Here is a 27,221-nt window from a genome sequence, read left to right as displayed (position 1 = left end):
ACCAAATATTGAGGTCTAGACTCCAAATTTTGAGGCACAAACACCAAATTTTGGGGTCTCGACTCCAAGTTTGGGGTTGGGGGGAGAATTTTGGGGTGAAAGGACCAATTTTGGGGGTCAAAGAGCTGATTTTGGGGGATTCTCGAGGGATTTTTGGGGTCCAGGTCCCAATTTGAGGGATTTTTGGGGCGAAGGTGCCAATTTTTGGGGCCCAGGAACCAATTTTTGAGGTAGAAACACCAAATTTTGGGGTCCCGACTCCAAATTTTGAAGTTAGAGGGAGAATTTTGGGGCGAAAAGACCAATTTTAGGGGTCAACGTGCCCTTTTTGGGGTGCAAACTCCAGTTTTTGGGGCGCGAACCCCAGTTTTTGGTACCCAAACCCATCGGAACGAGAGGCAAAACCTTTAATTCCAACGGCGCCAGCAGAAAGGTGGGAGATTTCCCACGAAAACCAGCGCGGGGGACCCCAAAATCGAGGAGGGGACCCCCAAATTTCAGGGGGGACCCCCAAAATCCACGGGACGGGGGTTACTTGACGAAGACGACGCTGTTGCCGGCGTTGCGGGCGGCGAGCCAGGCCAGAAAAACATCCCTAGAAACCAAAAAAAAAAGACATTTTGGGGATGAAAACCCAAATTTTGGGGCGCAGGGAAAAAATTTGGGGATTTTGGGGGGTCCCGGGGCGGATTTTGAGGCAAAAATGGCAATTTTTGAGGCACGTTTTCCCCCGGAAGCACCAAAAAAAGAGGAAAACGGGATTTGTGGGGCTGGAGCCCAAAATTTTGGGGTCCAGGTGAAAAATTTTGGAGTTTGTGAGGGAATTTTGGGTCCCAAGTGCCAAATTTGGGGCTTTATAAGAGAATTTTGGGTTCCAAGTGCCAAATTTTTGCGTTTGTGAGGGAATTTTGGGTTCCAGGTGCCAAATTTTGGGATTCAAGAGGAAATTTTGGGTTCCAAGTGCCAAATTTTTGCGTTTGTGAGGGAATTTGGGGATCCAGGTGCCAAATTTTGGGATTCAAGAGTAAATTTTGGGTTCTAAGTCACAAATTGTGGGATTCATGAGGGAATTTTGGGTTCCAAGTGCCAAATTTGGGGCTTTATGAGAAAATTTTGAGTTCCAGGTGCCAAATTTTGGAGTTTGTGAGGGAATTTTGGGTTCCAGGTGCCAAATTCTGGGATTCATGAAGGAATTTTGGGTTCCAAGTGCCAAATTTGGGGCTTTATGAGGGAATTTTGAGTTCCAGGTGCCAAATTTTGGAGTTTGTGAGGGAATTTTGGGTTCCAGGTGCCAAATTTTGGGATTCAAGAGGAAATTTTGGGTTCCGAGTGCCAAATTTTGGAGTTTGTGAGGGAATTTGGGGATCCAGGTGCCAAATTGTGGGATTCAAGAGGAAATTTTGGGTTCTAAGTCACAAATTGTGGGTTTCATGAGGGAATTTTGAGTTCCAGGTGCCAAATTTTTGCGTTTGTGAGGGAATTTTGGGTTCCAGGTGCCAAATTGTGGGATTCAAGAGGAAATTTTGGGTTCTAAGTCACAAATTGTGGGATTCACGAGGAAATTTTGAGTTCCAGGTGCCAAATTTTGGAGTCTGTGAGGGAATTTTGGGTTCCAGGTGCCAAATTTTGGGATTCAAGAGGAAATTTTCGGTTCCAAGTCACAAATTTTTGCGTTTGTGAGGGAATTTTGGGATCCAAGTGCCAAATTTTTGCGTTTGCGAGGGAATTTGGCGGCACAGACGCCACATTTGAGGCGAATTTCCCCCGGCCCCCCCCAAAATCAGCGCCGGGGGGTGGTTTTGGGTGGGAAAAAGGGGTTTTTTGAGGGCGACCCCCCCAAATTTTGGGGGTTCGGACGCACCGGCAGTGCTTGACGAGGCACTCGCTGCTGCAATACTCCTCGTCCCAGTCGCCGCTGGCCACGGGGGCGTTGGCGCAGCCGGCGCGGAGGCACCGGGGGCCGGGGGACTCGGGGTCCCCCCCGCCGGGGGACTCGGCCACCAGCTCCACCGCCAGCTGAGGCGGGGAGTCCACCTGGAAACAAAAAAAAAGGGGTTAGGGGAACCCCGAAACTGCACAGACACCCCCAGCCCGGGCCCCCCAAAAGGCCTCAGAGGGGCCTAAACCCCCTCGGAGACGCTCAGAACCTCCTCGGAGACGCCTAAAAGCCCCTCGGAGCGCCCTGAAAGCCACTCGGAGCACCCCAAAAACCATCAGAGGCCCCAAAAGCCCCTCAGAGCACCCCAAAAACCACTCGGAGATGCCCCAAAAGCCCCTCACAGCGCCCCAAAAACCACTCAGAGCGCCCCAAAAACCACTCAGAACGCCCCAAAAACCACTCAGAGAGACTCAAAAAATCATCAGAGGCCCCAAAAGCCCCTCAGAGCGCCCCAAAAAACCCTCAGAGCGCCCCAAAAACCACTCAGAGACACTCAAAAAACCATCAGAGGCCCCAAAAGCCCCTCAGAGCACCCCAAAAACCACTCGGAGATGCCCCAAAAGCCCCTCACAGCGCCCCAAAAGCCCCTCAGAGCGCCCCAAAAACCACTCAGAGAGACTCAAAAAATCATCAGAGGCCCCAAAAGCCCCTCAGAGCGCCCCAAAAAACCCTCAGAGCGCCCCAAAAACCACTCAGAGACACTCAAAAAATCATCAGAGGCCCCAAAAGCCCCTCAGAGCGCCCCAAAAAACCCTCAGAGCGCCCCAAAAACCACTCAGAGACACTCAAAAAATCATCAGAGGCCCCAAAAGCCCCTCAGAGCGCCCCAAAAAACCCTCAGAGCGCCCCAAAAACCACTCAGAGACACTCAAAAAACCATCAGAGGCCCCAAAAGCCCCTCAGAGCGCCCCAAAAAACCCTCAGAGCGCCCCAAAACCCACTCAGAGACGCCCAAAAAACCATCGGAGGCCCCAAAAGCCCCTCAGAGCGCCCCAAAAAACCCTCAGAGCGCCCCAAAAACCACTCAGAGACACTCAAAAAACCATCAGAGGCCCCAAAAGCCCCTCAGAGCGCCCCAAAAAACCCTCAGAGCGCCCCAAAACCCACTCAGAGACGCCCAAAAAACCATCGGAGGCCTCAAAAGCCTCTCAGAGTGCCCCAAAAAACCCTCAAAGCACCCCAAAACCACTCGGAGAAGCCCAAAAGCCCCTCAGAGCGCCCCAAAAACCACTCGGAGACGCCCAAAAAAACATCAGAGGCCCCAAAAAGCCCCTCAGAGCACCCCAAAAAACCCTCAGAGCACCCGAAAAACCACTCGAAGAAGCCCAAAAGCCCCTCAGAGCGCCCCAAAAACCATCAGAGCGCCCCAAAAACCACTCGGAGACGCCCAAAAAACCATCGGAGGCCCCAAAACCTCTCAGAGAACCCCAAAAGCCCCTCAGAGGGCCCCAAAACCTCCTGGGAGCACCTCAAAAGCCTCTCAGAGGCACCTAAAAGCCCCTCGGAGCGCCCCAAAAACCACTCAGAGCACCCCGAAAACCCCTCAGAGCGCCCCAAAACCCTTTCAGAGGCACCCAAAGCCCCTCAAGTGGCCCCCAAACCCCCCCAAACCCCCTCCCAGCCCCCCAAACCCCCTTCAATCCATCCCCAGTCCCCCCAAAAGCCCCTCAGAGCACCCCAAAAGCCCCTCCAGTGACCTCCAAACCCCCTCCTAGCCCCCCCAAACCCCCTTCAATCCATCCCAAACCCCCCTAAACCCCCTCCCAGCCCCCGCAACCCCCCTAAACCCCCTCCCAGCCCCCCCAAAACCCCTTCAATCCATCCCAAAGCCCCCCAAAAAGCCCCTCAGAGCACCCCAAAAGCCCCTCCAGTGACTCCCAAACCCCCTTCAATCCATCCCAGTCCCCCCAAAAGCCCCTCAGAGTGCCCCAAAAACCCCTTTAGTGACCCCCCAAACCCCCTCCCAGCCCCCCCAAACCCCCTCCCAGCCCCCCAAACCCCCTTCAGTCCATCCCAAAGCCCCCCAAAAGCCCCTCAGAGAGCCCCAAAACCCCCTCAAGTGGCCCTCAAACTCCCTCCCAGCCCCCCCAAACCCCCTTCAATCCATCCCAAAGCCCCCTAAACCCCCTCCCAGCCCCCCCAAACCCCCTTAAACCCCCTCCCAGCCCCCCCAAACCCCAAGTGACCCCCAAACCCCCTTCAATCCATCACAAACCCCCCTAAACCCCCTCCCAGCCCCCCCAAACCCCCCTAAACCCCCTCCCAGCCCCCCCAAACCCCCTTCAATCCATCCCAGTCTCCCCCAAACCCCCTCAAGTGACCCCCAAACCCCCTTCAATCCATCCCAAACCCCCCTAAACCCCCTCCCAGCCCCCCCAAACCCCCTTCAATCCATCCCAGAGCCCCCCAAACCCTCTCCCAGCTGCCCCAAACCCCCTCGAGTGACCCCCAAACCCCCTCCCAGCCCCCCCAAACCCCCTTCAATCCATCCCAAAGCCCCCTAAACCCCCTCCCAGCCCCCCCAAACCCCCCTAAACCCCCTCCCAGCCCCCCCAAACCCCCTTCAATCCATCCCAGTCCCCCCCAAACCCCCTCCCAGCCCCCCCAAACCCCCTTAAACCCCCTCCCAGCCCCCCCAAACCCCCTTCAATCCATCCCAGTCCCCCCCAAACCCCCTCGAGTGACCCCCAAACCCCCTCGCAGCCCCCCCAAACCCCCTCGAGTGACCCCCAAACCCCCTCCCAGCCCCCCCAAACCCCCTCACCTCGGGCACCACGTCCCCGGCGATCATCTCGACGGCGTCGGGGGACGCGGCCCCCGCCGTGGCCACCTGAGTCGGGGCTCCAGTAGCCCCAGCAGCAGCCGCCGCCGCGGCGGCCACCGCGTTTTGGGGTGCAGCAGCTGCACCCCCCCCAGTCCCTCCGGCCACCTCCTCGGCCGCGGGCAAGCGGAGGGTTTGGATCTGGATGGCGGCCGTGGGGGGGGGGAGGATTTTGATCTGGAGAGGGGGAGGTTGCTGCGGGGGGAGGGCCAAGCGGATTTTGGGGGGGTTGGGGGGGGGGTTTTGGGGGGGCTGCATGGCCTGGAGGGGGGGGGGAGGCTGGAGGAGGGCGGCGGCGGCGGGGGGGGCGGTTTGGGGTTGGGGGGGCGGCATTTGTTGGAGGGGGGGGGGTTGTAAGCGGGGGAGTTGGGGGGCCGAGGAGGCCTGGAGGAGGGAGCGGGTGACGATTTGGGGGGGCTGGAGGGGGGGCACGACGGCGGCGGGGATGACGGTGACGACGCCGGCGGGGGAGGCGACGGCTAACGAGGAGGGGAGCATCTGCTTGGGGATGAGGATCTTGGTGATGGGAGGAGGGGGGTTCTGGGGGGTCAGCGGGGGGGTTTGGGGGGCCAGAGGGGGGTTCGGGGGGGCGGCGGGCCCGGACGGAGGGTCCGGAGAGGCCGAAGAGGATGAAGATGATGAAGAAGATGCAGCAGCAGCAGGAGGAGGCGGCGATGAGGATGATGGAGGAGGAGGAGGAGGAGGAGTGGGGCTCGCCTCGGGCTCCGGGGGCTCCGTGGAAGTCTGAGGAGGGAGAGAAAAGGGTTAAAGGGAGGGAAAGGGTTAAAGGGGAAAGGAGGGGGAGCGATTTTGGGGGGCTTCCCGCCTTTTTGGGGGGCTTCCCGCCATTTTGGGGGTCTTCCCGCCATTTTTTAAGGGTTTTCCCGCCATTTTGGGGGGCTTCCCGCCATTTTGGGGGGTTTTCCCGCCATTTTTAAGGGACTTCCCGCCATTTCTTGGGGGTTCCGACTCCATTTTGAGGCGCATTTTGGGGTCTCCCCTCTATTTTAGGGTCCCCCCCTCCATTTTAGGCCCCATTTAGGGGTCCCCCCCTCCATTTTGGGGTCCCCTCCTCCATTTTAGGTCCCATTTTGGGGTCCCCCCCTCCATTTTGAGTCCCATTTTGGGGTCCCCCCTCCATTTTGGGGTCCTCTCCTCCATTTTGGGGTCCCCTCCTCCATTTTGGGGTCCCCTCCTCCATTTTGAGTCCCATTTTGGGGTCCCCCCCTCCATTTTAGGGTCCTCTCCTCCATTTTAGGCTGCCTCCTTCCATTTTAGGTCCCATTTTGGGGTCCCCCCCTCCATTTTAGACTCCCTCCCTCCATTTTAAGTCCCATTTTGGGGTCCCCCCTCCATTTTAGGCTCCCTTCCTCCATTTTGAGCCCCATTTTGGGGTCCCCCCTCCATTTTGGGGTCCTCTCCTCCATTTTAAGTCCCATTTTGGGGTCCCCCCCTCCATTTTGGGGTCCCCCCCTCCATTTTAGCTCCCATTTCGGGGTGTCCCCTCCCCCTCCACGTTGCCTCCTACCAAGATGGCGCGATAGGCGGCCAAGGCCTTCAAATATTCCTTCTTGGCGGCTTCCGTCTTCCTCTTATAAACCTAAAACCGAAGAAAACCCCCAACCTCTGAGGGGTCTCCCTCATTTTTGGGGCGCAGGGAGGTCCCCCCGTTCCACATCTCCAACCTGGGGGCCCCTTTTCTCCTCCTTCCTCCATCTTGGGGTCTCCATGATGTTCAACCACGAGGTTCCTCACCCTCTAGCTCCAAACCCAACCTCAAATTTGAGCTCCCGAGACCAATTTTGAGGTCTTCTCCTCCATATTTTCCACCTCAACCACCTCCTTATCTCCATTTCTCCCCATTAGAGTCTCCATGATGTTCAACCATGAGGTTCCTCACCTCCATCTCCAAACCCAACCTCAATTTTGAGCTCCCGAGACCAATTTTGAGGTCTCCTCCTCCATATTTTCCACCTCAACCATCTCCTTATCTCCATTTCTCCCCATTAGGGTCTCCATGATGTTCAACCACGAGGTTCCTCACCCTCTAGCTCCAAACCTAACCTCAATTTTGAGCTCCTGAGACCAATTTTGAGGTCTCCTCCTCCATATTTTCCACCTCAACCACCTCCTTATCTCCACTTCTCCCCATTAGGGTCTCCATGATGTTCAACCAAGAGGTTCCTCACTCTCTATCTCCAAACCCAACCTCAATTTTGAGCTCCCGAGACCAATTTTGAGCTCCCGAGACCAATTTTGAGGTCTTCTCCTCCATATTTTCCACCTCAACCACCTCCTTATCTCCATTTCTCCCCATTAGGGTCTCCATGATGTTCAACCACGAGGTTCCTCACCCTCTAGCTCCAAACCTAACCTCAATTTTGAGCTCCTGAGACCAATTTTGAGGTCTTCTCCTCCATATTTTCCACCTCAACCACCTCCTTATCTCCATTTCTCCCCACTAGGGTCTCCATGATGTTCAACCACGAGGTTCCTCAGCCTCCATCTCCAAACCCAACCTCAATTTCGAGCTCCTGAGACCAATTTTGAGGTCTCCTCCTCCATATTTTCCACCTCAACCACCTCCTTATCTCCATTTCTCCACATTAAGGTCTCCATGATGTTCAACCAAGAGGTTCCTCACCCTCTATCTCCAAATCCAACCTCAATTTTGAGCTCCCGAGACCAATTTTGAGCTCCCGAGACCAATTTTGAGGTCTTCTCCTCCATATTTTCCACCTCAACCACCTCCTTATCTCCATTTCTCCACATTAAGGTCTCCATGATGTTCAACCACGAGGTTCCTCACCCTCCATCTCCAAATCCAACCTCAATTTTAAGCTCCCGAGACCAATTTTGAGGTCTTCTCCTCCATATTTTCCACCTCAACCACCTCCTTATCTCCATTTCTCCCCACTAGGGTCTCCATGATGTTCAACCACGAGGTTCCTCAGCCTCCATCTCCAAACCCAACCTCAATTTCGAGCTCCTGAGACCAATTTTGAGCTCCCGAGACCAATTTTGAGGTCTTCTCCTCCATATTTTCCACCTCAACCACCTTCTTATCTCCATTTCTCCCCATTAGAGTCTCCATGATGTTCAACCATGAGGTTCCTCACCCTCCATCTCCAAACCCAACCTCAATTTTGAGCTCCCAAGACCAATTTTGAGGTCTTCTCCTCCATATTTTCCACCTCAACCCCCTCCTTATCTCCATTTCTCCCCATTAGGGTCTCCGTGATGTTCAACCACGAGGTTCCTCACCCTCTAGCTCCAAACCCAACCTCAATTTTGAGCTCCTGAGACCAATTTTGAGCTCCCGAGACCAATTTTGAGGTCTTCTCCTCCATATTTTCCACCTCAACCACCTCCTTATCTCCATTTCTCCCCATTAGGGTCTCCATGATGTTCAACCAAGAGGTTCCTCACCCTCTATCTCCAAATCCAACCTCAATTTTAAGCTCCCGAGAGCAATTTTGAGGTCTCCTCCTCCACATCTTCGTCCTCCACCCCTCTCACCTGCTTCTGCTCCTCGCCGAGACTGTCCCACATGGAGGCCACGATCTTGGAGACCTCCCCGAAGGTGGCGTTGGGGTTTTGGCCCTTGATGGCGGCCTGGGTGTCGCGGAAGAAGAGGGCGTAGGCCGACACGGGCTTCTGGGGCTCGTTGGGGTCCTTCTTCTTCTTGGGTTTCTTGGGGGGCTTGGCCCGGCGAGGGGCGTCGCCGGCCGGAGGGGCCGGGGGGGGGCGGGGCCGGGGGGGCGGGGGGGGAGGGCTTGGGGGGGGCGGCCTGCGGGGAGAGAGGGGGGAGTTAGAGAGTTTTTGGGGTGAAAAGGGGCGTTTGGAGAGGTCGGGGGGGAAATTTGGGGGGAAATTGGGGGTCGGGGGGGAAATTTGGAGCAAATTTGGGGATCAGGGCAAAAATTTGGAGCAAAATTTGGGATTGGGGTGAAATTTGGGGTGAAATTGGGGATTGGGGCAAAAACTTGGGGGGAAATTTGAGATCAGGGATGAAATTTGGAGCAAATTTGGGGATTGGGACAAAATTTGAGGGGAAATTTGAGATCAGGGTGAAATTTGGAGCAAATTTGGGGATTGGGGCAAAAATTTTGGGGAAATTTGAGATCAGGGTGAAATTTGGAGCAAATTTGGGGATCAGGGCAAAAATTTGGGGGGAAATTTGAGATCAGGGATGAAATTTGGAGCAAATTTGGGGATCGGGGCAAAAATTTTGGGGGAAATTTGAGATCAGGGATGAAATTTGGAGCAAATTTGGGGATTGGGGCGAAATTTGAGGGGAAATTTGAGATCAGGGTGAAATTTGGAGCAAATTTGGGGATTGGGGCAAAAATTTTGGGGGAAACTTGAGATCAGGGTGAAATTTGGAGCAAATTTGGGGATTGGGGCAAAAATTTGGAGCAAAATTTGGGATTGGGGTGAAATTTGGGGTGAAATTTGGGATTGGGGTGAAATTTTGGGGCAAAATTGGGGGTTGGGGTGAAATTTTGGGGCAAAATTTGGGATCCAGATGAAATTTGCAGCAAAATTTGGGATCAAGGTGAAATTTGAGGGGAAATTGGGGGTAAAATTGGGGATTGGGGTGAAATTTGGGGCAAAATTTGGGATTGGGGTGAAATTTGGGGCAAAATTAAGAATTGGGGACGAAATTCGACATTAAAAAACCCACTTTGGGGCTTTTCAATTTCAAACCCGCCATTTTTTACATTAAAAGTCCCTGATTCTTTGAGCTTTTGAGGTAAAAACCTGGATTTTTGGTGTTCTTGACAGCAAAAACCATGATTTTTCATGCTTTTGAAGTAAAAAACCAGATTTTTGGTGCTCTTGACAGCAAAAATCACAATTCTTCATGCTTTTGACATCAAAAAATCTGATTCTTGGTGCTTTTGACGTCAAAAACCTCAATTTGGGGCATTTTTTAGGTCAAAATCCACAATTCTCGGCGCTTTTGACACCAAAACCCACAATTTTTGGGTCGTTTGACATCAAAACCCAAAATTTTTGGGTCGTTTGACATCAAAACCCACAATTTTTGGTGCTTTTGACGTCAAAATCCACAATTTTTGGGTCGTTTGAAATCAAAACCCACAATTTTGGGGTCGTTTGACACCAAAACCCACAATTCTTGGTGCTTTTGACATCAAAATCCGCAATTTTTGGTGCTTTTGACATCAAAACTCAAAATTTTTGGGTCGTTTGACATCAAAATCCACAATTCTTGGTACTTTTGACATCAAAATCCACAATTTTGGGGTCGTTTGACATCAAAATCCACAATTCTTGGTGCTTTTGACACCAAAATCCACAATTTTTGGGTCTTTTGGCATCAAAACCCACAATTTTTGGGTCGTTTGACATCAAAACCCACAATTTTTGGGTCTTTTGACATCAAAATCCACAATTTTTGGTGCTTTTGACATCAAAATCCACAATTTTTGGGTCGTTTGACATCAAAACCCGCAATTTTTCGGTCGTTTGACATCAAAACCCAAAATTTTTGGGTCGTTTGACATCAAAACCCAAAATTTTTGGGTCGTTTGACATCAAAACCCAAAATTTTTGGGTCGTTTGACATCAAAACCCAAAATTTTTGGGTCGTTTGACATCAAAACCCAAAATTTTTGGGTCGTTTGACATCAAAACCCAAAATTTTTGGGTCGTTTGACATCAAAACCCAAAATTTTTGGGTCGTTTGACATCAAAACCCAAAATTTTTGGGTCGTTTGACATCAAAACCCAAAATTTTTGGGTCGTTTGACACCAAAACCCACAATTCTTGGTGCTTTTGACATCAAAACCCACAATTTTTGGGTCTTTTGACATCAAAACCCACAATTTTTGGGTCTTTTGACATCAAAACCCACAATTTTGGGGTCTTTTGACATCAAAACCCACAATTCTTGGCACTTTCGACACCAAAATCCACAATTCTTGGTGCTTTCGACACCAAAATCCACAATTCTTGGCGCTTTCGACATCAAAATCCACAATTCTTGGTGCTTTCGACACCAAAATCCACAATTCTTGGTGCTTTCGACACCAAAACCCACAATTCTTGGTACTTTTGCCGTCAAAAACCACAAGTTGGGGCATTTTTTATGTCAAAACCCACAATTTTTGTGTCTTTTGCCATCAAACCCCACAATTCTTGGTGCTTTCGACACCAAACCCCACAATTTTTGGTGCTTTTGACATCAAAATCCACAATTTTTGGTGGTTTTGCCGTCAACCCCCGTCATTTTTTGCTGCTTTCACACCAAATCCCCCAAATTTAGCGCTTTTGATGTCAAAACCCCCAATTTTTGAGTAGTTTTTCCCTCAAAACCCCCGTTTTTTAGCACTTTTGACGTCAAAAGGCTCCGTTTTGGAGGGTTTGGGGGCCTTACCCTGCGGAACTCGTCGGGCTCGTCCTCCTGCACGGAGCCGGTGGGCGACGGGGAGGGCGAGAGGCGCTCGTCGGGCTCGCTGGGGGCGGCGGGGGGCAGGGCCGAGGGGCCCCCCGGGGCGGCGGCGCCGCTGCCGGAGCCGCCGGGCGGCCCCAGGCTGAGGCCCAGTTGGGAGCTGAGCTCGGACTGGTCGATGGTGGTGAGCTGCCCGGGGCCCAGCAAACCCCCTGGGCTCAGGGCTCCCAGGGGGACGTCGATGGTGACGGGGGGCGCCGCGCTGTACTGAGCCCCCATCGGGGGGTCCAGCTCCTGGGGGACCCCAAAAACCTCATCAAGCGCCACAAAAAGCCTCGGCCGCAGCCAAAAAATCTCAGGAGGAGCCCCAAAACCCTCGTTAGGAGCCCCAAAACCCTCATTAGTAGCCCCAAAACCATCAACAATATCCTCAAAAGCCTCATTAGTAGCCCCCAAAACCTCATTAATAGCCAACCCCCCTCATTAACACCCCAAAACCATCAACAATATCCTCAAAAGCCTCATTAATAGCCCTAAAGCCTCATTAGTAGCCTCTAAAGCCTCATTAATAGCCAATCCCCCTCATTAACACCCCAAAACCATCAACAATATCCTCAAAAGCCTCATTAATAGCCCCCAAAACCTCATTAATAGCCAACCCCCCTCATTAACACCCCAAAACCATCAACAATACCCTCAAAAGCCTCATTAATAGCCCCCAAAACCTCATTAATAGCCAACCCCCCTCATTAACACCCCAAAACCATCAACAATATCCTCAAAAGCCTCATTAATAGCCCCCAAAACCTCATCAATAGCCCCCAAAGCCTCATTAATACCCAACTCCCTCATTAACACCCCAAAACCATCAACAATATCCTCAAAAGCCTCATTAATAGTTCCCAAAGCCTCATTAATAACCCCCAAAACCTCATTAATAGCCAATCCCCCTCGTTAACACCCCAAAACCATCAACAATACCCTCAAAAACCTCATTAATAGCCCCCAAAACCTCATTAATAGCCAACCTCCCTCATTAACACCCCAAAACCATCAACAATACCCTCAAAAACCTCATTAACAGCCCTCCAAACCTCATTAATAGCCCCCAAAAACCTCATTAATACCCAACCCCCCTCATTAACACCCCAAAACCATCAACAATACTCTCAAAAGTCTCATTAATAGCCCCCAAACCTCATTAATAGCCCCCCAAACCTCATTAGTAGCCCCCAAAACCTCATTAATACCCCTCAAAACCTCATCAATAGCCCCCAAACCCTCAATAACAAACTCAAACTCATTAAAACTCTCAAAAACCCCGTTAATAGCCCTGAATCCCTCATTAATAACCAAAATACCTCATTAAAGCTCTCAAAAGCCCCATTAGGAGCCCCCCAAACCCCCTTTAAGAGTCACAACCCCCCCCAAGCCCCATTTTCCCCATTTCCCTCCCCAAATCTCCCTTTTTCTCCCCAAAATCCCATTTTCTCCCCATTTTGCCCTCAAAATCTCCCTTTTTCTCCCCCAAACCCCACCTTTCCCCTCATTTTTCCCTCCAAACCCCCTTTCCCTCCACCTTTTCCTTCAAATCCTCCATTTTCCCCCACATATTCCCCCCCAAACCCCATATTTTCCCCCCCAAATCCCTGGTTTTCTCCCCCAAACCTCTGGTTTTCTCTCTCAAATCCCATTTTCCCCTCAAACTCTCCCCCAAACTCCATGTTTTCCCCCATTTTCCCCTCAAATCTCCCTTTTTCTCCCTCCAAACCCCCTTTCCCTCCACCTTTTCCTTCGAATCCTCCATTTTCCCCCCCATATTCCCCCCCAAACCCCATATTTTCCCCCCCAAATCCCTGGTTTTCTCCCTCAAACCTCTGATTTTCTCCCCCAAGTCTCGTTTTTCCCCCATTTCCCCCTCAAAATCCCCCATTTCCCCCTCAAAATCCCCCATTTCCCCCTCAAACCCCCCCATTTTCCCCTCCAAACCCCCATTTCCCCCTCAAATTTCCCTTTTTCTCCCCATTTCCCCCTCAAAATCTCCCTTTTTCTCCCCCAAACCCCACCTTTCCCCTCATTTTTCTCTCCAAACCCCCTTTCCCTCCACCTTTTCCTTCAAATCCTCCATTTTCCCCCCCCATATTCCCCCCCAAACCCCACATTTTCCCCCCAAATCCCTGGTTTTCTCCCCCAAACCTCTGGTTTTCTCTCTCAAATCCCATTTTCCCCTCAAACTCCCCCATTTTCCCCTCAAACTCCCCCCCAGACTCCATGTTTTCCCCCATTTTCCCCTCAAATCTCCCTTTTTCTCCCTCCAAACCCCCTTTCCCTCCACCTTTTCCTTCGAATCCTCCATTTTCCCTCCATATTCCCCCCCAAACCCCATATTTTCCCCCCCAAATCCCTGGTTTTCTCCCCCAAACCTCTGGTTTTCTCCCTCAAATCCCATTTTCCCCTCAAACTCCCCCACTTTCCCCTCAAACTCCCCCACTTTCCCCTCAAACTCCTCCCCAAACTCCATGTTTTCCCCCATTTTCCCCTCAAATCTCCCTTTTTCTCCCTCCAAACCCCCTTTCCCTCCACATTTTCCTTCCAATCCTCCATTTTCCCTCCATATTCCCCCCCAAACCCCATATTTTCCCCCCCAAATCCCTGGTTTTCTCCCCCAAATCCCTGGTTTTCTCCCCCAAATCCCTGGTTTTCTCCCCCAAACCTCTGGTTTTCTCCCCCAAATCCCATTTTCCCCCCATTTTCCCCTCAACCCCCCCCATTTTCCCCTCAAAATCCCCCATTTTCCCCTCAAAATCCCCCATTTTCCCCTCAAAACCTTCCATTTTCCCCTCAAAACCTTCCATTTTCCCCTCAAAACTCTCCATTTTCCCCTCAAAACCCCCCATTTTCCCCCCAAAACCCCCCATTTTCTCCCCATTTCGCCCTCAAAATCTCCCTTTTTCTCCCCCAAACCCCACCTTTCCCCTCATTTTTCCCTCCAAACCCCCTTTCCCTCCACATTTTCCTTCGAATCCTCCATTTTCCCCCCCATATTCCCCCCCAAACCCCACATTTTCCCCCCCAAATCCCTGGTTTTCTCCCCCAAACCTCTGGTTTTCTCTCTCAAATCCCATTTTCCCCTCAAACCCCCCCATTTTCCCCTCAAACTCCCCCCCAAACTCCATGTTTTCCCCCATTTTCCCCCATTTTCCCCTCAAATCTCCCTTTTTCTCCCTCCAAACCCCCTTTCCCTCCACATTTTCCTTCGAATCCTCCATTTTCCCCCCCATATTCCCCCCCAAACCCCATATTTTCCCCCCCAAATCCCTGGTTTTCTCCCCCAAACCTCTGATTTTCTCCCCCAAGTCTCGTTTTTCCCCCATTTCCCCCTCAAAATCCCCCATTTCCCCCTCAAAATCCCCCATTTCCCCCTCAAAACCCTCCATTTTCCCCTCAAAACCCTCCATTTTCCCCTCAAAACCCTCCATTTTCCCCTCAAATCTCCCTTTTTCTCCCCAATTTCCCCTCAAAATCTCCCTTTTTCTCCCCCAAACCCCACCTTTCCCCTCATTTTTCCCTCCAAACCCCCTTTCCCTCCACATTTTCCTTCAAATCCTCCATTTTCTCCCCCATATTCCCCCCCAAACCCCATATTTTCCCCCCCAAATCCCTGGTTTTCTCCCCCAAACCTCTGGTTTTCTCTCTCAAATCCCATTTTCCCCTCAAACTCCCCCATTTTCCCCTCAAACTCCCCCATTTTCCCCTCAAACTCCCCCCCAAACTCCATGTTTTCCCCCATTTTCCCCTCAAATCTCCCTTTTTCTCCCTCCAAACCCCCTTTCCCTCCACCTTTTCCTTCGAATCCTCCATTTTCCCTCCATATTCCCCCCCAAACCCCATATTTTCCCCCCCAAATCCCTGGTTTTCTCCCCCAAACCTCTGGTTTTCTCCCCCAAACCCCATTTTCCCCCCATTTTCCCCTCAAACCCCCCCATTTTCCCCTCAAAATCCCCCATTTTCCCCTCAAAATCCCCCATTTTCCCCTCGAACCCCTCCATTTTCCCCTCCAAATGGCGTCCTCACCATGGCCAGCCCCCCCGCCAGCAGCCCTCCTCCTTGCTCCATCAATCCGTGGCCGATCCCCACCGGCATCTCCAGGCTCTGCACCCCGTAGGGGGGAGGCGGAAAGGGGGGCTCCGTCCCCCCTCCTCCCGTCTCCCCCAGATCCTCGAAGTGGCCCACCACGTCGGCCACGGCCAGCGACGGGTCCCCTTCCAGCGCGATGGGGGGCAGCTCGAACTCCTCGTCCCCCAGGCTCGGCGTGTGGAACGTCTCGGGGAGGCGAAGAACCCAAAAATCTTTAAATTCCCACCCTAAATCCCTCCTTTCCCACCCAAAACCCTCATTTTTGACCCCAAAAAGCGCCTTCAAATCAGGTTTTGGGGCACTTCCCGCCCTTTTGAAGCTCATAATCGGATTTTTCAGCCTTTTTTCCTCACATTCTTCACCTAAATTCCTTTTTCTGAGGGAAAATATTGAATTTCCCTGTTTTTTACCTCAAAAACCTTCAATTTTGATGGATTTGACACCATTTTTAGGAAGTTCTAGTCATTTATTACACTAAAACTCCTCAAATCCCTCAATTTTGACCCAAAAACCAACCTTCGAATGAGGTTTTGGGGCATTTCCTGCCCTTTTAAACCTCATAATCGGATTTTTCAGCCTTTTTTCCTCACATTCTTCACCTAAATTCCCTTTTTCTGAGAGAAAATATTCAATTTCCCTCTTTTTCACCTAAAAAAACTCCAATTTTGAGGCATTGGGCACTGTTTTTTAAGAAAACTTGGTCATTTATTACAATAAAACCCCCAAATCCCTCAGTTTGGACCCCAAAACCAACCTTCGAATGAGGTTTTGGGGCATTTCCCACCCTTTTGAAGCTCATAATCGGATTTTTCAGCCTTTTTTCCTCACATTCTTCACCTAAATTCCCTTTTTCTGAGGGAAAATATTGAATTTCCCTCTTTTTTACCTCAAAAACCTTCAATTTTGATGGATTTGACACCATTTTTAGGAGGTTCTAGTCATTTATTACACTAAAATGCCTCAAATCCCTCAGTTTTGACCCAAAACCCAACCTTTGAATGAGGTTTTGGGGCATTTCTCGCCCTTTCAAACCTCATAATCGGATTTTTCAGCCTTTTTTCCTCACATTCTTCACCTAAATTCCCTTTTCTGAGGGAAAATATTAAATTTTCCTCCCGTTTACCTCAAAAAACTTCAATTTTAATGGATTTGACACCATTTTTAGCAAGTTCTAGTCATTTATTACACTAAAATGCCTCAAATCCCTCAGTTTCGACCCAAAAAACAACCTTTGAATGAGATTTTGGGGCATTTCCCACCCTTTTAAACCTCATAATCGGATTTTTCAGCCTTTTTTCCTCACATTCTTCACCTAAATTCCTTTTTTTGAGGGAAAATATTCAATTTCCCTCGTTTTTACCTAAAAAACCTCCAATTTTGAGGCGTTGGGCGCCGTTTTTTAAGAAAACTTAGTCATTTATTACAATAAAACCCCCAAATCCCTCAGTTTCGACCCAAAAAACAACCTTTGAATGAGATTTTGGGGCTTTTCTCGCCCTTTTAAACCTCATAATCGGATTTTTCAGCCTTTTTTCCTCACATTCTTCACTTAAATTCCCTTTTACTGAGAGAAAATATTGAATTTCCCTCTTTTTTACCTCAAAAACCTTCAATTTTGAGGGATTTGACACCATTTTTAGCAAGTTCTAGTCATTTATTACACTAAAACTCCTCAAATCCCTCAGTTTGGACCCAAAATCCTGATTTTGAAGCTAATTCGGGGCATTTCTCACCATTTTGAGGAGCGAAACCACATTTTTCTGTGGGTTTTGGCCACGTTCTCGATTCCTATTTCTTTTCATATTATTAAATACCTAATTTTCCTTATTTTTCATTAAAAAAATGGATATTTTGGGTGGTTTTGGACCCTTTTTGAGTGGTTTTGGGGTCGTTTGGACCCATTTTGGGTCCCTTAGAACCATTTTGGGGTCGTTTGGACTCATTTTGGGGTCGTTTAGAACCATTTTGGGTCCCTTTAGAATCATTTTGGTTCATTTTCCTGCCACTCAACCCCTCAAACTTCCCATTTTCCACCATTTCACCTCTCAAAATCTCATTTTTTCCCGATTTTCCCTTCTCCGGGGCTGCGTTTGATGGAATTTCCTGGCGTTTTCACTGAGTTTCACCCTTTCCCCCCGCCCCGAACGGCTTCGAAGCCCCAAATTTGGGGCTAAACCCTCAGATTTTGGGGTTCAACCCTCAGATTTTGGGGCTCAACCCTCAGATTTTGGGGGTGACTCTCACCTCGGCTCCCGTGAGGAAAGGATGAGCTGCTCCGGTGATGGCCAAGTAGTTGTCGCTGCCTCCAGGGAACTGGGGGGGGGGGGGGGGTTTGGGGGTCCGTGGGGTGAGAGAACCCCATAATTACCCCCCCTCGACCCCAAATACCCCCCCAGCACCCCAATAACCCCCCTAAATGCCCCCCAGGACCTAAAAAAACCCCCTAAATGCCCCCCCAGCACCCCAACAACCCCCCTAGGGCTTAAATAACCCCCCTAAATGCCCCCTCAGCACCCCAATAGCCCCCCTAGAGCTTAAATACCCCCCCTAAATACCCCCCAGCACCCCAATAACCCTCCTAGGACCTAAATAACCTCCCTAAATGCCCCCTCAGCACCCCAATAACCCCCCTAAATGCCCCCCCAGCACCCCAATAGCCCCCCTAGGACCTAAATAACCCCCCTAAATGCCCCCCCAGCACCTCAAGAACCCCCCTAGGGCTTAAATAACCCCCCTAAATGCCCCTCCAGCACCCCAATAACCCCCCTAAATGCCCCCCAGCACCCCAATAGCCCCCCTAGGATCTAAATAACCCCCCTAAATGCCCGCCCAGCACCCCAATAACCCCCCTAAGACCCAAATAACCCCCCAATTACCCCCTCAGGACCTAATTACCCCCCCTAGGACCCAATTACCCCCCCCCCAGGACCCCAAGAACCCTCTTCACGCCCCCCCCCCGCACCTCCATGGCGCCTCCGCCGCCGCCGCCGCTCCCTTCGCCGAACCGGAAGTCCCGCCTTCCCCGAGGCGGCTTCCGCTTCTCTACCATAGAGACGAGAGGGGGGGCGCGCTGGAAAGGAGAGAGGAGGAAAGGCGGGGAGGAAGGGGTTAAAAGGCGTGTTGAGGGGGGTTATTAGGGCCCCTCCCTGTGGAATCGAGGGGTTAAAAGGATTGGGGGGGGTGGTTAGAGCGGGGAAAGTGGAGTTGGAGGGCTTGGCTAGAGCGGCGCCTCGCCCTGCAGCGCGGGACCGGAAGTGGAATATGGGGGGGGCGGGGTGAGCGTTGAAGCGAGGAGGAGGGAGGGAGCATAGAGAGGAAAGGGGGGGGTTGGAGGACTGAGATAGAGCGTCGCCCTCGGGGGGGGGGGGGAGGGAGAGGAAGGAGCATAGAGTAGGCGTGGCCGGAAGCGAGGTGGGGGCAGCGCAGAGCGGCCGCTGCGGGGCGGGGGAGGCGGCGCCATGCGGCGCGCGCGGCGCGACCGGTAGCGTCATCGGCGGCGACGCCCGCGGGGCAAAGGGGCGGGGGGGCCTATAGGGGGCCTATAGGGGACCTATAGGGGGCCTGTAGGGGGGGATATGGGGCGCTAGAGGGGAAGTGGGGGGGGGGTAATGGGGCCTAGAGGGGGGTAGTGGGGCCTGTAGGGGGGGTAATGGGGCCCTAGAGGAGTCTATAGGGGGGTAATGGGGCCCTATAGGGGGTCTATGGAGGGTATACGGCTCTATAGGGGGGGAATGGGGCCCTATAGAGGGACTAAGAGGGGATATGGGGGGTCTATGGGGCATATAGGGGGAATATAGGAGGGCAATGGGGCCCTGTAGGGAGTCTATAGGGGGGTATAGGGGGTCTATAGGAGGGTAATGAGGCCCTATAGGGGATCTGTAGGGGCGTATAGGGGGTCTATGGAGGGTATAGGGGGTCTATAGGGGGGAAATGGGGCCCTAGGGGGGTCTATAGGGGGGTAATGGGGCCCTAGGGGGGTCTATAGGAGGGTAATGGGGCCCTATAGGGAGTCTATGGGGGGTATAGGGGTCTATAGGAGGGTAATGGGGCCCTCTAGGGAGTCTATGGAGGGGTATAGGTATCTATAGGAGGATAATGAGGTCCTATAGGGAGTCTGTGCGGGGGTATAGGAGTCTGTAGGAGGGTAATGGGGCCCTATAGGGGATGTGGGGGGGGTATAGGGGGTCTGTGGAGGGTAATGGGGCCCTATAGGGGATCTGTAGGGGCGTATAGGGGGTCTATGGAGGGTATAGGGGGTCTATAGGGGGGAAATGGGGCCGTAGGGGGGTCTATAGGAGGGTAATGGGGCCCTATAGGGAGTCTATGGGGGGTATAGGGGTCTATAGGAAGGTAATGGGGCCCTATAGGGAGTCTATGGGGGGTATAGGGGTCTATAGGAGGGTAATGGGGCCTTATAGGGGATCTGTGGGGGGGTATAGGGGGTTTATGGAGGGTGTAGGGGTCTATAGAGGGGAAATGGGGCCCTATAGGGAGTCTATAGGGGATCTATGGAGGGTATACGGCTCTATAGGGGGGAATGGGGCCCTATAGAGGGCCTATGAGGGGATATGGGGGGTCTATGAGGGCATATAGGGGGGCAATGGGGCCCTATAGGAGTCTGTGGAGGGGTGTAGGAGTCTATAGAGAGGCTATGGGGGGGGTATAGGGGTCTATAGGGGGGTGATGCAGCCCTATGGTGGGGGATATGGGGGATTTATGGGTTTATAGGGGGGGTAATGGGGCTATATTGGAGTCTATGAGGGGATATAGAGATCTATAGGGTGTAATGGGGCCCTACATGGGGTCTGTGGGGGGTGTATAGGGGGGATATGGGGGGTATAGGGGTCTATAAGGGGGTTATGGGGCCCTATAGGGGGTCTATGGGGGATATAGGAGTCTATAGGGAGGTAATGGGGCCTTATAGGGGGTCTGTGAGGGGGTATAGTGCGGATGTGGGGGGGATACAGGGGTCTATAGGAGGGTATGGGGCCTTATAGGGAATGTATAGGACCCTATAGGGAACATATGAGGAGATACGGGAGCGTATGGAAGCTTATAGTGAATGTATAGGGATCTATAGGGAAGGTATGGGGATCTATGGGGGGTATAGGGGCCATATAGGAGGGATACGGGGTGTCTGGGGCCCTATAGGGAATGTATAGGGCGCTTTGGGGGGTATAGGGGCCCTATAGGAGGGGGATGGGGGGGATAGGGAGCCTATAAAGCCCTATAGGGAACGTACAGGGGGGATATAGGGCCCTGTATGGGGCTTATAGGGAACGTATGAGGGGGCATAGGGGTATATTGGGGGTTATAGGGGAAGATATAGGGGGAGAATGGGGGTATAGGGGGTGTATAGGGCCCTGTAGGGAATGTATGGGGGGTTATGGGGCTCTATAGGGGGGTTATGGGGCTCTATAGGGGGGTTATGGGGCTCTATAGGGGGGATACGGGGCTCTATAGGGGGGTTATGGGATTCTATAGGGGGATACGGGGCTCTATAGGGCCCTATAGGCTCCATATTGTCCCTCCTTCCTCCCTCCAGGAGCAAGAGCAGCCGGTTGGCAGGAACCCCCCTCCGCTTCGTCAAGGCTAACGAGGGGTGAGCTTAGGGCTTGGGGGGGGGGGCGACCAGGGGGCTTCCAAAATCCCTTTTTGGGGAGCGTTTGGCTCCCAATCTCTCCAAAAGAGGGAAAATTTTCCATTTTTTCCACGTTTTCTTGAGAAAATCGTGAATTTGGGGCCATTTTGAGGGGATTCGCTCAGAATTTTGATCGAAACAGCATCGTATTTGGCTAATTAAGCTTTTTATTCACATTTAAATTGTAAAAATAACAAGTTGGGGGCGTTTTATGGAGTTATAGAATCACCAGGTTGGAAAAGACCCATCGGATCATCGAGTCCAACCATCATTTTGAAGGTTTTGATCATAATTTAACTCACATTTCCTCTTTTTTTGATAAATTATAGATTTTTTTTAGCGTTTTAGTAAGAAAATTGGGGAGTTTGGGATATTTGGGTGCGATTTTGAGTCATTTGGGGGCTAAAAGTTTATTTTTTTTTTTTTTCTGAGGGGATTTGGTCGTGATTTCAACCCAAATTTCCTCAGGAATAGGGAATCTTCAATATTTTTTTGGTTTTTATTGAAGAAATAGTAATTTTGGGGGTATTTAGGTTTGATTTCGAGGGCTTAAAGCTGCTTTTTGAGCGGATTTCCTCACAATTTCAACCCCAATTTCCTCAGGAACGGGAACTCTTCAATGTTTTTAGGTTTTTATTAAGAAAATATTGAATTTGGGGGCACTTGGGTCAGATTTGGCGGGCTTAAAGCTAATTTTTGAACCGATTTCCTCACAATTCCCATCAAATTCCCTCAGGACTGCCCTATTACCCCCTTCCTTTCTCAAGAAAACCCTCCTTTTAAGCTTAATTTCTTCATTTTCAACCTTCTCCTCCTTTTTTGCATGGTTATTTCTTTCTTTTTGCCTCAGTTTATCCTCAATTTCTTCCTTTCCATCCTTATTTTCCTCCTTCCCATGGTTATTTCCCTCCTTTTACCTCAGTTTATCCTCAATTTCTTCCTTTTCATCCTTATTTTCCTCCTTCCCACGGTTATTTCCCTCTTTTCCCTCAATTTATCCTCAATTTCTTCCTTTTCACCCTCATTTTCCTCATTTCTCTAGTTTTTTCTCTCCTTTTCCCCTCAGTTTACCCTCAATTTCCTCCTTTTCATCCTTATTTTCCTCCTCTCTGAGGTTATTTCCCTCCTTTTCCCTCAGTTTATCCTCAATTTCATCCTTTTCATCCTTATTTTCCTCCTTTTTGTGCTTATTTCCCTCTTTTCCCCTCAATTTATCCTCAATTTCTTCCTTTTCACCCTCATTTTCCTCATTTCTCTAGTTTTTTCTCTCCTTTTCCCCTCAGTTTACCCTCAATTTCCTCCTTTTCATCCTTATTTTCCTCTTCTCTGAGGTTATTTCCCTCCTTTTCCCTCAGTTTACTCTCAATTTCTTCGTTTTCATCCTTATTTTCCTTCTCTCTGAGGTTATTTCCCTCCTTTTCCCTTCAATTTATCCTCAATTTCTTTCTTTTCATCCTCATTTTCCTCATTTCTCTAGTTTTTTCCCTCCTTTTCCCTCAGTTCATCCCCAATTCCTTCATTTTCACCCTCATTTTCCTCATTTCTCTAGTTTTTTCTCTCCTTTTCCCTCAGTTTCTCCCCAATTCCTTCCTTTTCACCCTCATTTTCCTCATTTCTCTCGGTTTTTCTCTCCTTTTCCCTCAGTTTCTCCCCAATTCCTTCCTTTTCACCCTCATTTTCCTCATTTCTCTCGTTTTTTCTCTCCTTTTCCCTCAGTTTCTCCCCAATTCCTTCCTTTTCATCCTCATTTTCCTCATTTCTCTAGTTTTTTCTCTCCTTTTCCCTCAGTTTCTCCTCAATTCCTTCCTTTTCACTCTCATTTCTCTCCTTTTTTCTCTCCTTTCCCCTCACTCTCTCAGCATTTTGGAGGCGCGGCAGCTGCCGGGGGCGCCTTTTCCCCCCCCGCACCCCCTTTTTCCAGCCTAAATCCCCCCTTTCCATGCACTTTGTGTGGCAAGCCGCGTTTTTTAAGGCGAAACCCCACGATTTCGAGACGAAAAACCTCGATTTTAAGGCGAAAAACCTCGATTTTGAAGCGGAGAGAGGGTTAAAACACACCCACCCCCCCACCCCCCTTCCTCTTTATAAGCCACACAAAATGGCGGCCGCTCCGGGGCTGCCCCGCGCTCCGCCCGCTCCCGCCATTCAGGCAGCGCGCGAGCCACCCGGTGAATGGGGGCGTGGGAAAAAGGGGGCGGGGTTATGAGCGAGGCCACGCCCCTTTCGAGCGGTTTAACCAATGGGAAGCGTAGAAAATCGCGGAGGGGGCGTGGTTTAAAGGGGAAGTGGGCGGGGCTTGAGGGGGGAAGTTGGGGGGGGGGAGCGGGCTGCGCGCGCGCCTTGCGGCCACCGAGGCGCCGGGCGAGGCCACCGGGACCAGGAGGGCGACAGAGAAAGGAAAAAAAAAAAAAAAAAAGAAAAGGGGGGGGGGGAAAAAGGAAGAGGGGGGGGACGACGCCGACGAAGACCCCTCCCCCTTCTTCCCGCCCCTCCCCTCCCCCCCTCCCTCCGTTAACCCCTCCCATAGCGCTGCAGGTAAGGGAAAAAGGGGGGGGGGGAGGGGTGGGAGCTTCCATCATCATCCCCCCCCCCCATATTGGAAGGAGGGTGGGAGCGGCCGGGGGGGGGGAACCAGTTCCCCTTCTTATTGGGGATCCCAGTTTGCCCCAGTTCCCCTCAGAGTGGATCCCCCAGTTCCTCTCTCTTACTGAGGCTCCCACTTTGCGTCTTACTGGGTCCTCCGGTTCCCTCTAACTGGGCTCCCAGTTTGCCCCAGTTCCCCTCAAAGTGGATCCTCCAGTTCCCAGTTACTGGGGCTCCCAGTTCTCCCCTTACTGGATCCCCCAGTTCCCTTTTACTGGGGCTCCCAGTTTCCTCCAGTTCCCTGTTACTGGACATCCCAGTTCCCTTTTGCTGGGGCTCCCAGTTTACCCCAGTTCCCCTCAGACTGGATCCCCCAGTTCCCCTCAGACTGGATCCCCCAGTTCCCCTCTAACTGGGGCTCCCAGTTTACCCCAGTTCCCCTCAGACTGGATTCTCCAGTTCCCTTCTAAATGGGTTCCCAATTTATCCCAGTTCCCCTCAGACTGGATCCCCCAGTTCCCACTTACTGGAGCTCCCAGTTCTCCCCTTACTGGATCCCCCAGTTCCCAGTTACTGGGGCTCCCAGTTAGTCCCAGTTCCCCGTTACTGGGGTTCCCAGTCCCCCCCCCCTCACCTGGGGCTGGTGGTTTTTCCCTTGCTTGGCGCCATTTTGAGTCGAGGGAGCTCGGTTTGGGGTAAAAACACTCTTTTTTGGGTCGTTTTTGAGGGAAAAGGGGTCGATTTTGAGGTAAAAATGGTGGGTTTTGAGGCAAAAATGGCCTTTTTGGGTTGTTTTGGGGTGAAAGGGGTCGATTTTGAGGTAAAAATGGTGGGTTTTGAGGTAAAAATGCCATTTAGGGGTCATTTTTGAGGGAAAAGGGGTCAATTTTGAGGTAAAAATGGTGGGTTTTGAGGCAAAAATGGCCTTTTTGGGTTGTTTGGGGGTGAAAGGGGGTCGATTTTGAGGTAAAAGGGGTCGTTTTTAGGTGAAAACGGCCTTTTTGGGTCATGTTGGGGTGAAAGGGGTCGATTTTGAGGTAAAAGTGGTCATTTTTGAGGCAAAAATGGCCTTTTGGGGTGAAAGGGGTCGATTTTGAGGTAAAAATGGTGGGTTTTGAGGTAAAAATACCATTTTGGGGTCATTTGTGAGGTAAAAATCCATTTTGCGGTAATTTTTGAGGTAAATGGGGTCAATTTTGAGGTCAAAGTGGTTGGTTTTGAGGTAAAAATGCCATTTTGGGTCATTTTTGAGGGAAAAGGGGTCGATTTTGAGGTAAAAAAGCCATTTTGGGGTCATTTTTGAGGGAAAAGGGGTCGATTTTGGGGTAAAAATGGTCATTTTTGAGGTAAAAATGCCTTTTTGGGGTCATTTTTGAGGGAAAAGGGGTCGATTTTGAGGTAAAAGTGGTGGGTTTTGACGTAAAAATGGCCTTTTTGGGTCATTTTGGGGTGAAAGGGGTTGATTTTGAGGTAAAAATGGTGGGTTTTGAGGTAAAAATACCATTTTGGGGTAATTTTCAAAGTAAATGAGGTCAATTTTGAGGTCAAAGTGGTTGTTTTTGAGGTAAAAATGCCATTTTGGGTCATTTTTGAGGCAAAAGGGGTCAATTTTGAGGTAAAAATGGTGATTTTTGAGGTAAAAATACCATTTTGGGGTCATTTGTGAGGTAAAAATCCATTTTGGGGTATTTTTTGAGGTAAATGGGGTCAATTTTGAGGTCAAAGTGGTTGGTTTTGAGGTAAAAATGGCCTTTTTGGGGTCATTTTGGTGTGGAAGGGGTCGATTTTGAGGTAAAAGTGGTCGCTTTTGAGGTAAGAACGGCCTTTTTGGGTCATTTTGGGGTGAAAGGGGTTGATTTTGAGGTAAAAATGGTGGGTTTTGAGGTAAAAATGCCATTTTGGGGTAATTTTCAAAGTAAATGAGGTCAATTTTGAGGTCAAAGTGGTTGTTTTTGAGGTAAAAATGCCTTTTCGGGGTCATTTTTGAGGGAAAAGGGGTGGATTTTGAGGTAAAAGTGGTCAGTTTTGAGGTAAAAATGCCATTTTGGGGTCATTTTTGAGGTAAAAAGGGTCGATTTTGAGGTAAAAATCGTGGGGTTTGAGGTAAAAATGCCATTTTTGGGTCATTTTTGAGGTAAAAGATGCCGATTTTGAGGTAAAAGTGGTCATTTTTGAGGTAAAAATGCCATTTGGGGGTTATTTTTAAGATAAAAGATGCCGATTTTGAGGTAAAAGTGGTCATTTTTGAGGTAAAAATGCCATTTTGGGGTTATTTGTGAGGTAAAAATCCATTTTGGGGTCATTTTTGAGGGAAAGGGGGGTCGATTTTGAGGTAAAAGTGGTTTTTGAGGTAAAAATGGCCTTTTGGGGTCGTTTTGGGGTGAAAGGGGTCGATTTTGAGGTAAAAGGGGTTGTTTTGAGGTAAAAATGGCCTTTTGGGGTCATTTTGGGGTGAAAGGGATGATTTTTGAGGTAAAAGTGCCCCTCCTTGTGTCATTTTATGGTGAAAAAGGTTGTTTTTGAGGTAAAAATGCTGCTTTTGGGTCATTTTGGGGGTGAAAGGAGTCATGTTTGAGGTAAAAGTGCTCCTTTTGGGTCATTTTGGGGTGAAAAGAGTCATTTTTGAGGTAAAAATGCCATTTTGGGGTCATTTGTGAGGTAAACGGAGTCGATTTTGAGGTAAAAGTGGTCGTTTTTGAGGTAAAAACGGCCTTTTTGGGACATTTTGGGGTGAAAAGGGTCGTTTTTGAGGTAAACATGCTCTTTTTGGGGTGTTTTTGGAGGTAAAAATGCTCTTTTTGGGGTGAAAGCGTTAGTTTTGAGGTCAAAATGCCCTTTTTTGCTGATTTTGGGGTGAAAGGAGTAAATTTTGAGGTAAAAAACGCCCTTTTTGGCTTGCTTTGCAGCGAAAAGGGTCATTTTTGAGGTAAAAATGCTCCCTTTGAGGGTCATTTTGAAAGTAGAAATGCCTTTTTGGGGTCATGTCAGGGTCAATGAGTTCATTTTTGAGGTAAAAAAGCCCCTTTTTTGCTCATTTTGGGGTGAAAAGAGTAAATTTTGATGTAAAAACATAATTTTTAAGGTCACTCTGAGGGGAACAAGGTGATTTTTGAGGTAAAATGTCCTGTTTTGGCTCATTTGAGGGGAGGGAGGTGATTTTGGGGGGGTAAAAAATGCTCTTTTGGGGTCATTTTGGTGCGAGTGAGGTAATTTTTGAGGTAAAAACGCGCTTTTTGGGTCATTTTGGGGATAAAAGTGCCATTTTGGGTTATTTTGAGGTTTGGTTGAAGGAAAAATGCTCTTTTTGGGGGCATTTTAAGGTGAGGGAGGTCATTTTTGAGGTAAAAACGCCCGTTTTGGGTAATTTGTGTAGGAGGAATCTCAGTTTTGAGGTAAAAATGCTCTTTTTGGGGTCATTTTGGTGCGAGGAAGCTCATTTTGGGGGTCAAAATGCCCCTTTGGGGCTCATTTTGGCGCGTGAGAGCTCAGTTTTGAGGTAAAACAACCATTTTTGGTTCTTTTTGAGTGCAAGAAGTGACTTTTGAGGGAAAAATGCCCTTTTAGGGGTCATTTTGGGGCGAGAGTGCTAATTTTGAGGGTAAAAATGTTGATTTTTGGATCATTTTGGCGTCAGCGGGATAATTTTGTGGTCAAAACGCTCTTTTTTTGTTCATTTTGGGT

The 27,221-nt window shown here is 50.2% G+C and overlaps 2 protein-coding genes across 4 annotated transcripts in view; one reads left to right on the top strand and one right to left on the bottom strand.

The window, feature by feature from the left end:
• Positions 1-391: 391 nt before the first annotated feature.
• On the bottom strand, positions 392-18,345 carry TOX4 (TOX high mobility group box family member 4). Its single transcript, XM_069879221.1, has 9 exons — positions 18,279-18,345; positions 17,561-17,629; positions 15,254-15,502; positions 11,143-11,473; positions 8,280-8,494; positions 6,289-6,360; positions 4,704-5,504; positions 1,862-2,034; positions 392-595 (listed from the first exon to the last, which is right to left on the bottom strand). The coding sequence occupies exons 1-9, from the start codon at positions 18,282-18,284 to the stop codon at positions 532-534; spliced, it is 1,980 nt and encodes a 659-aa protein (XP_069735322.1). The 5' UTR covers positions 18,285-18,345; the 3' UTR covers positions 392-531.
• A 407-nt stretch (positions 18,346-18,752) lies between these two features.
• The window catches only part of CHD8 (chromodomain helicase DNA binding protein 8), a 74,593-nt gene continuing 66,124 nt past the window's right edge, over positions 18,753-27,221 (top strand). The window contains exons 1-2 of one of the 3 annotated variants that reach the window (XM_069879140.1): positions 18,753-18,797; positions 20,862-20,918. Coding sequence is in view for 1 of the 3 variants with exons in the window: in XM_069879139.1 (XP_069735240.1) it covers positions 20,362-20,401; positions 20,862-20,918 (97 nt within the window). In the remaining 2 variants the exon portion in view is untranslated. Of the gene's footprint in view, positions 18,798-20,300; positions 20,402-20,861; positions 20,919-23,294; positions 23,493-27,221 lie in introns of those variants that run through there. The other 2 variants (XM_069879139.1, XM_069879141.1) reach the window with 2 other exon arrangements.

Source organism: Phaenicophaeus curvirostris, chromosome 33 (genome assembly GCF_032191515.1).
Source record: "Phaenicophaeus curvirostris isolate KB17595 chromosome 33, BPBGC_Pcur_1.0, whole genome shotgun sequence".
NCBI lineage: Eukaryota > Metazoa > Chordata > Aves > Cuculiformes > Cuculidae > Phaenicophaeus > Phaenicophaeus curvirostris.
The sequence above is the reverse complement of the archived record's forward strand: the minus strand, read 5'-3'. Positions and strand labels throughout refer to the sequence as shown.

Excerpts from the sequence above, each read along its gene's own strand:
- TOX4 (XM_069879221.1), bottom strand. Across the intron at positions 8,495-11,142 it reads AAGGCCCCCAAACCCTCCAA|CTCCGGCCGGCGACGCCCCT; the intron begins AACGGAGCCTTT and ends CCCCCCCGGCCC. Across the intron at positions 596-1,861 it reads TGCCTCGTCAAGCACTGCCG|GGATGTTTTTCTGGCCTGGC; the intron begins GTGCGTCCGAAC and ends TTTGGTTTCTAG.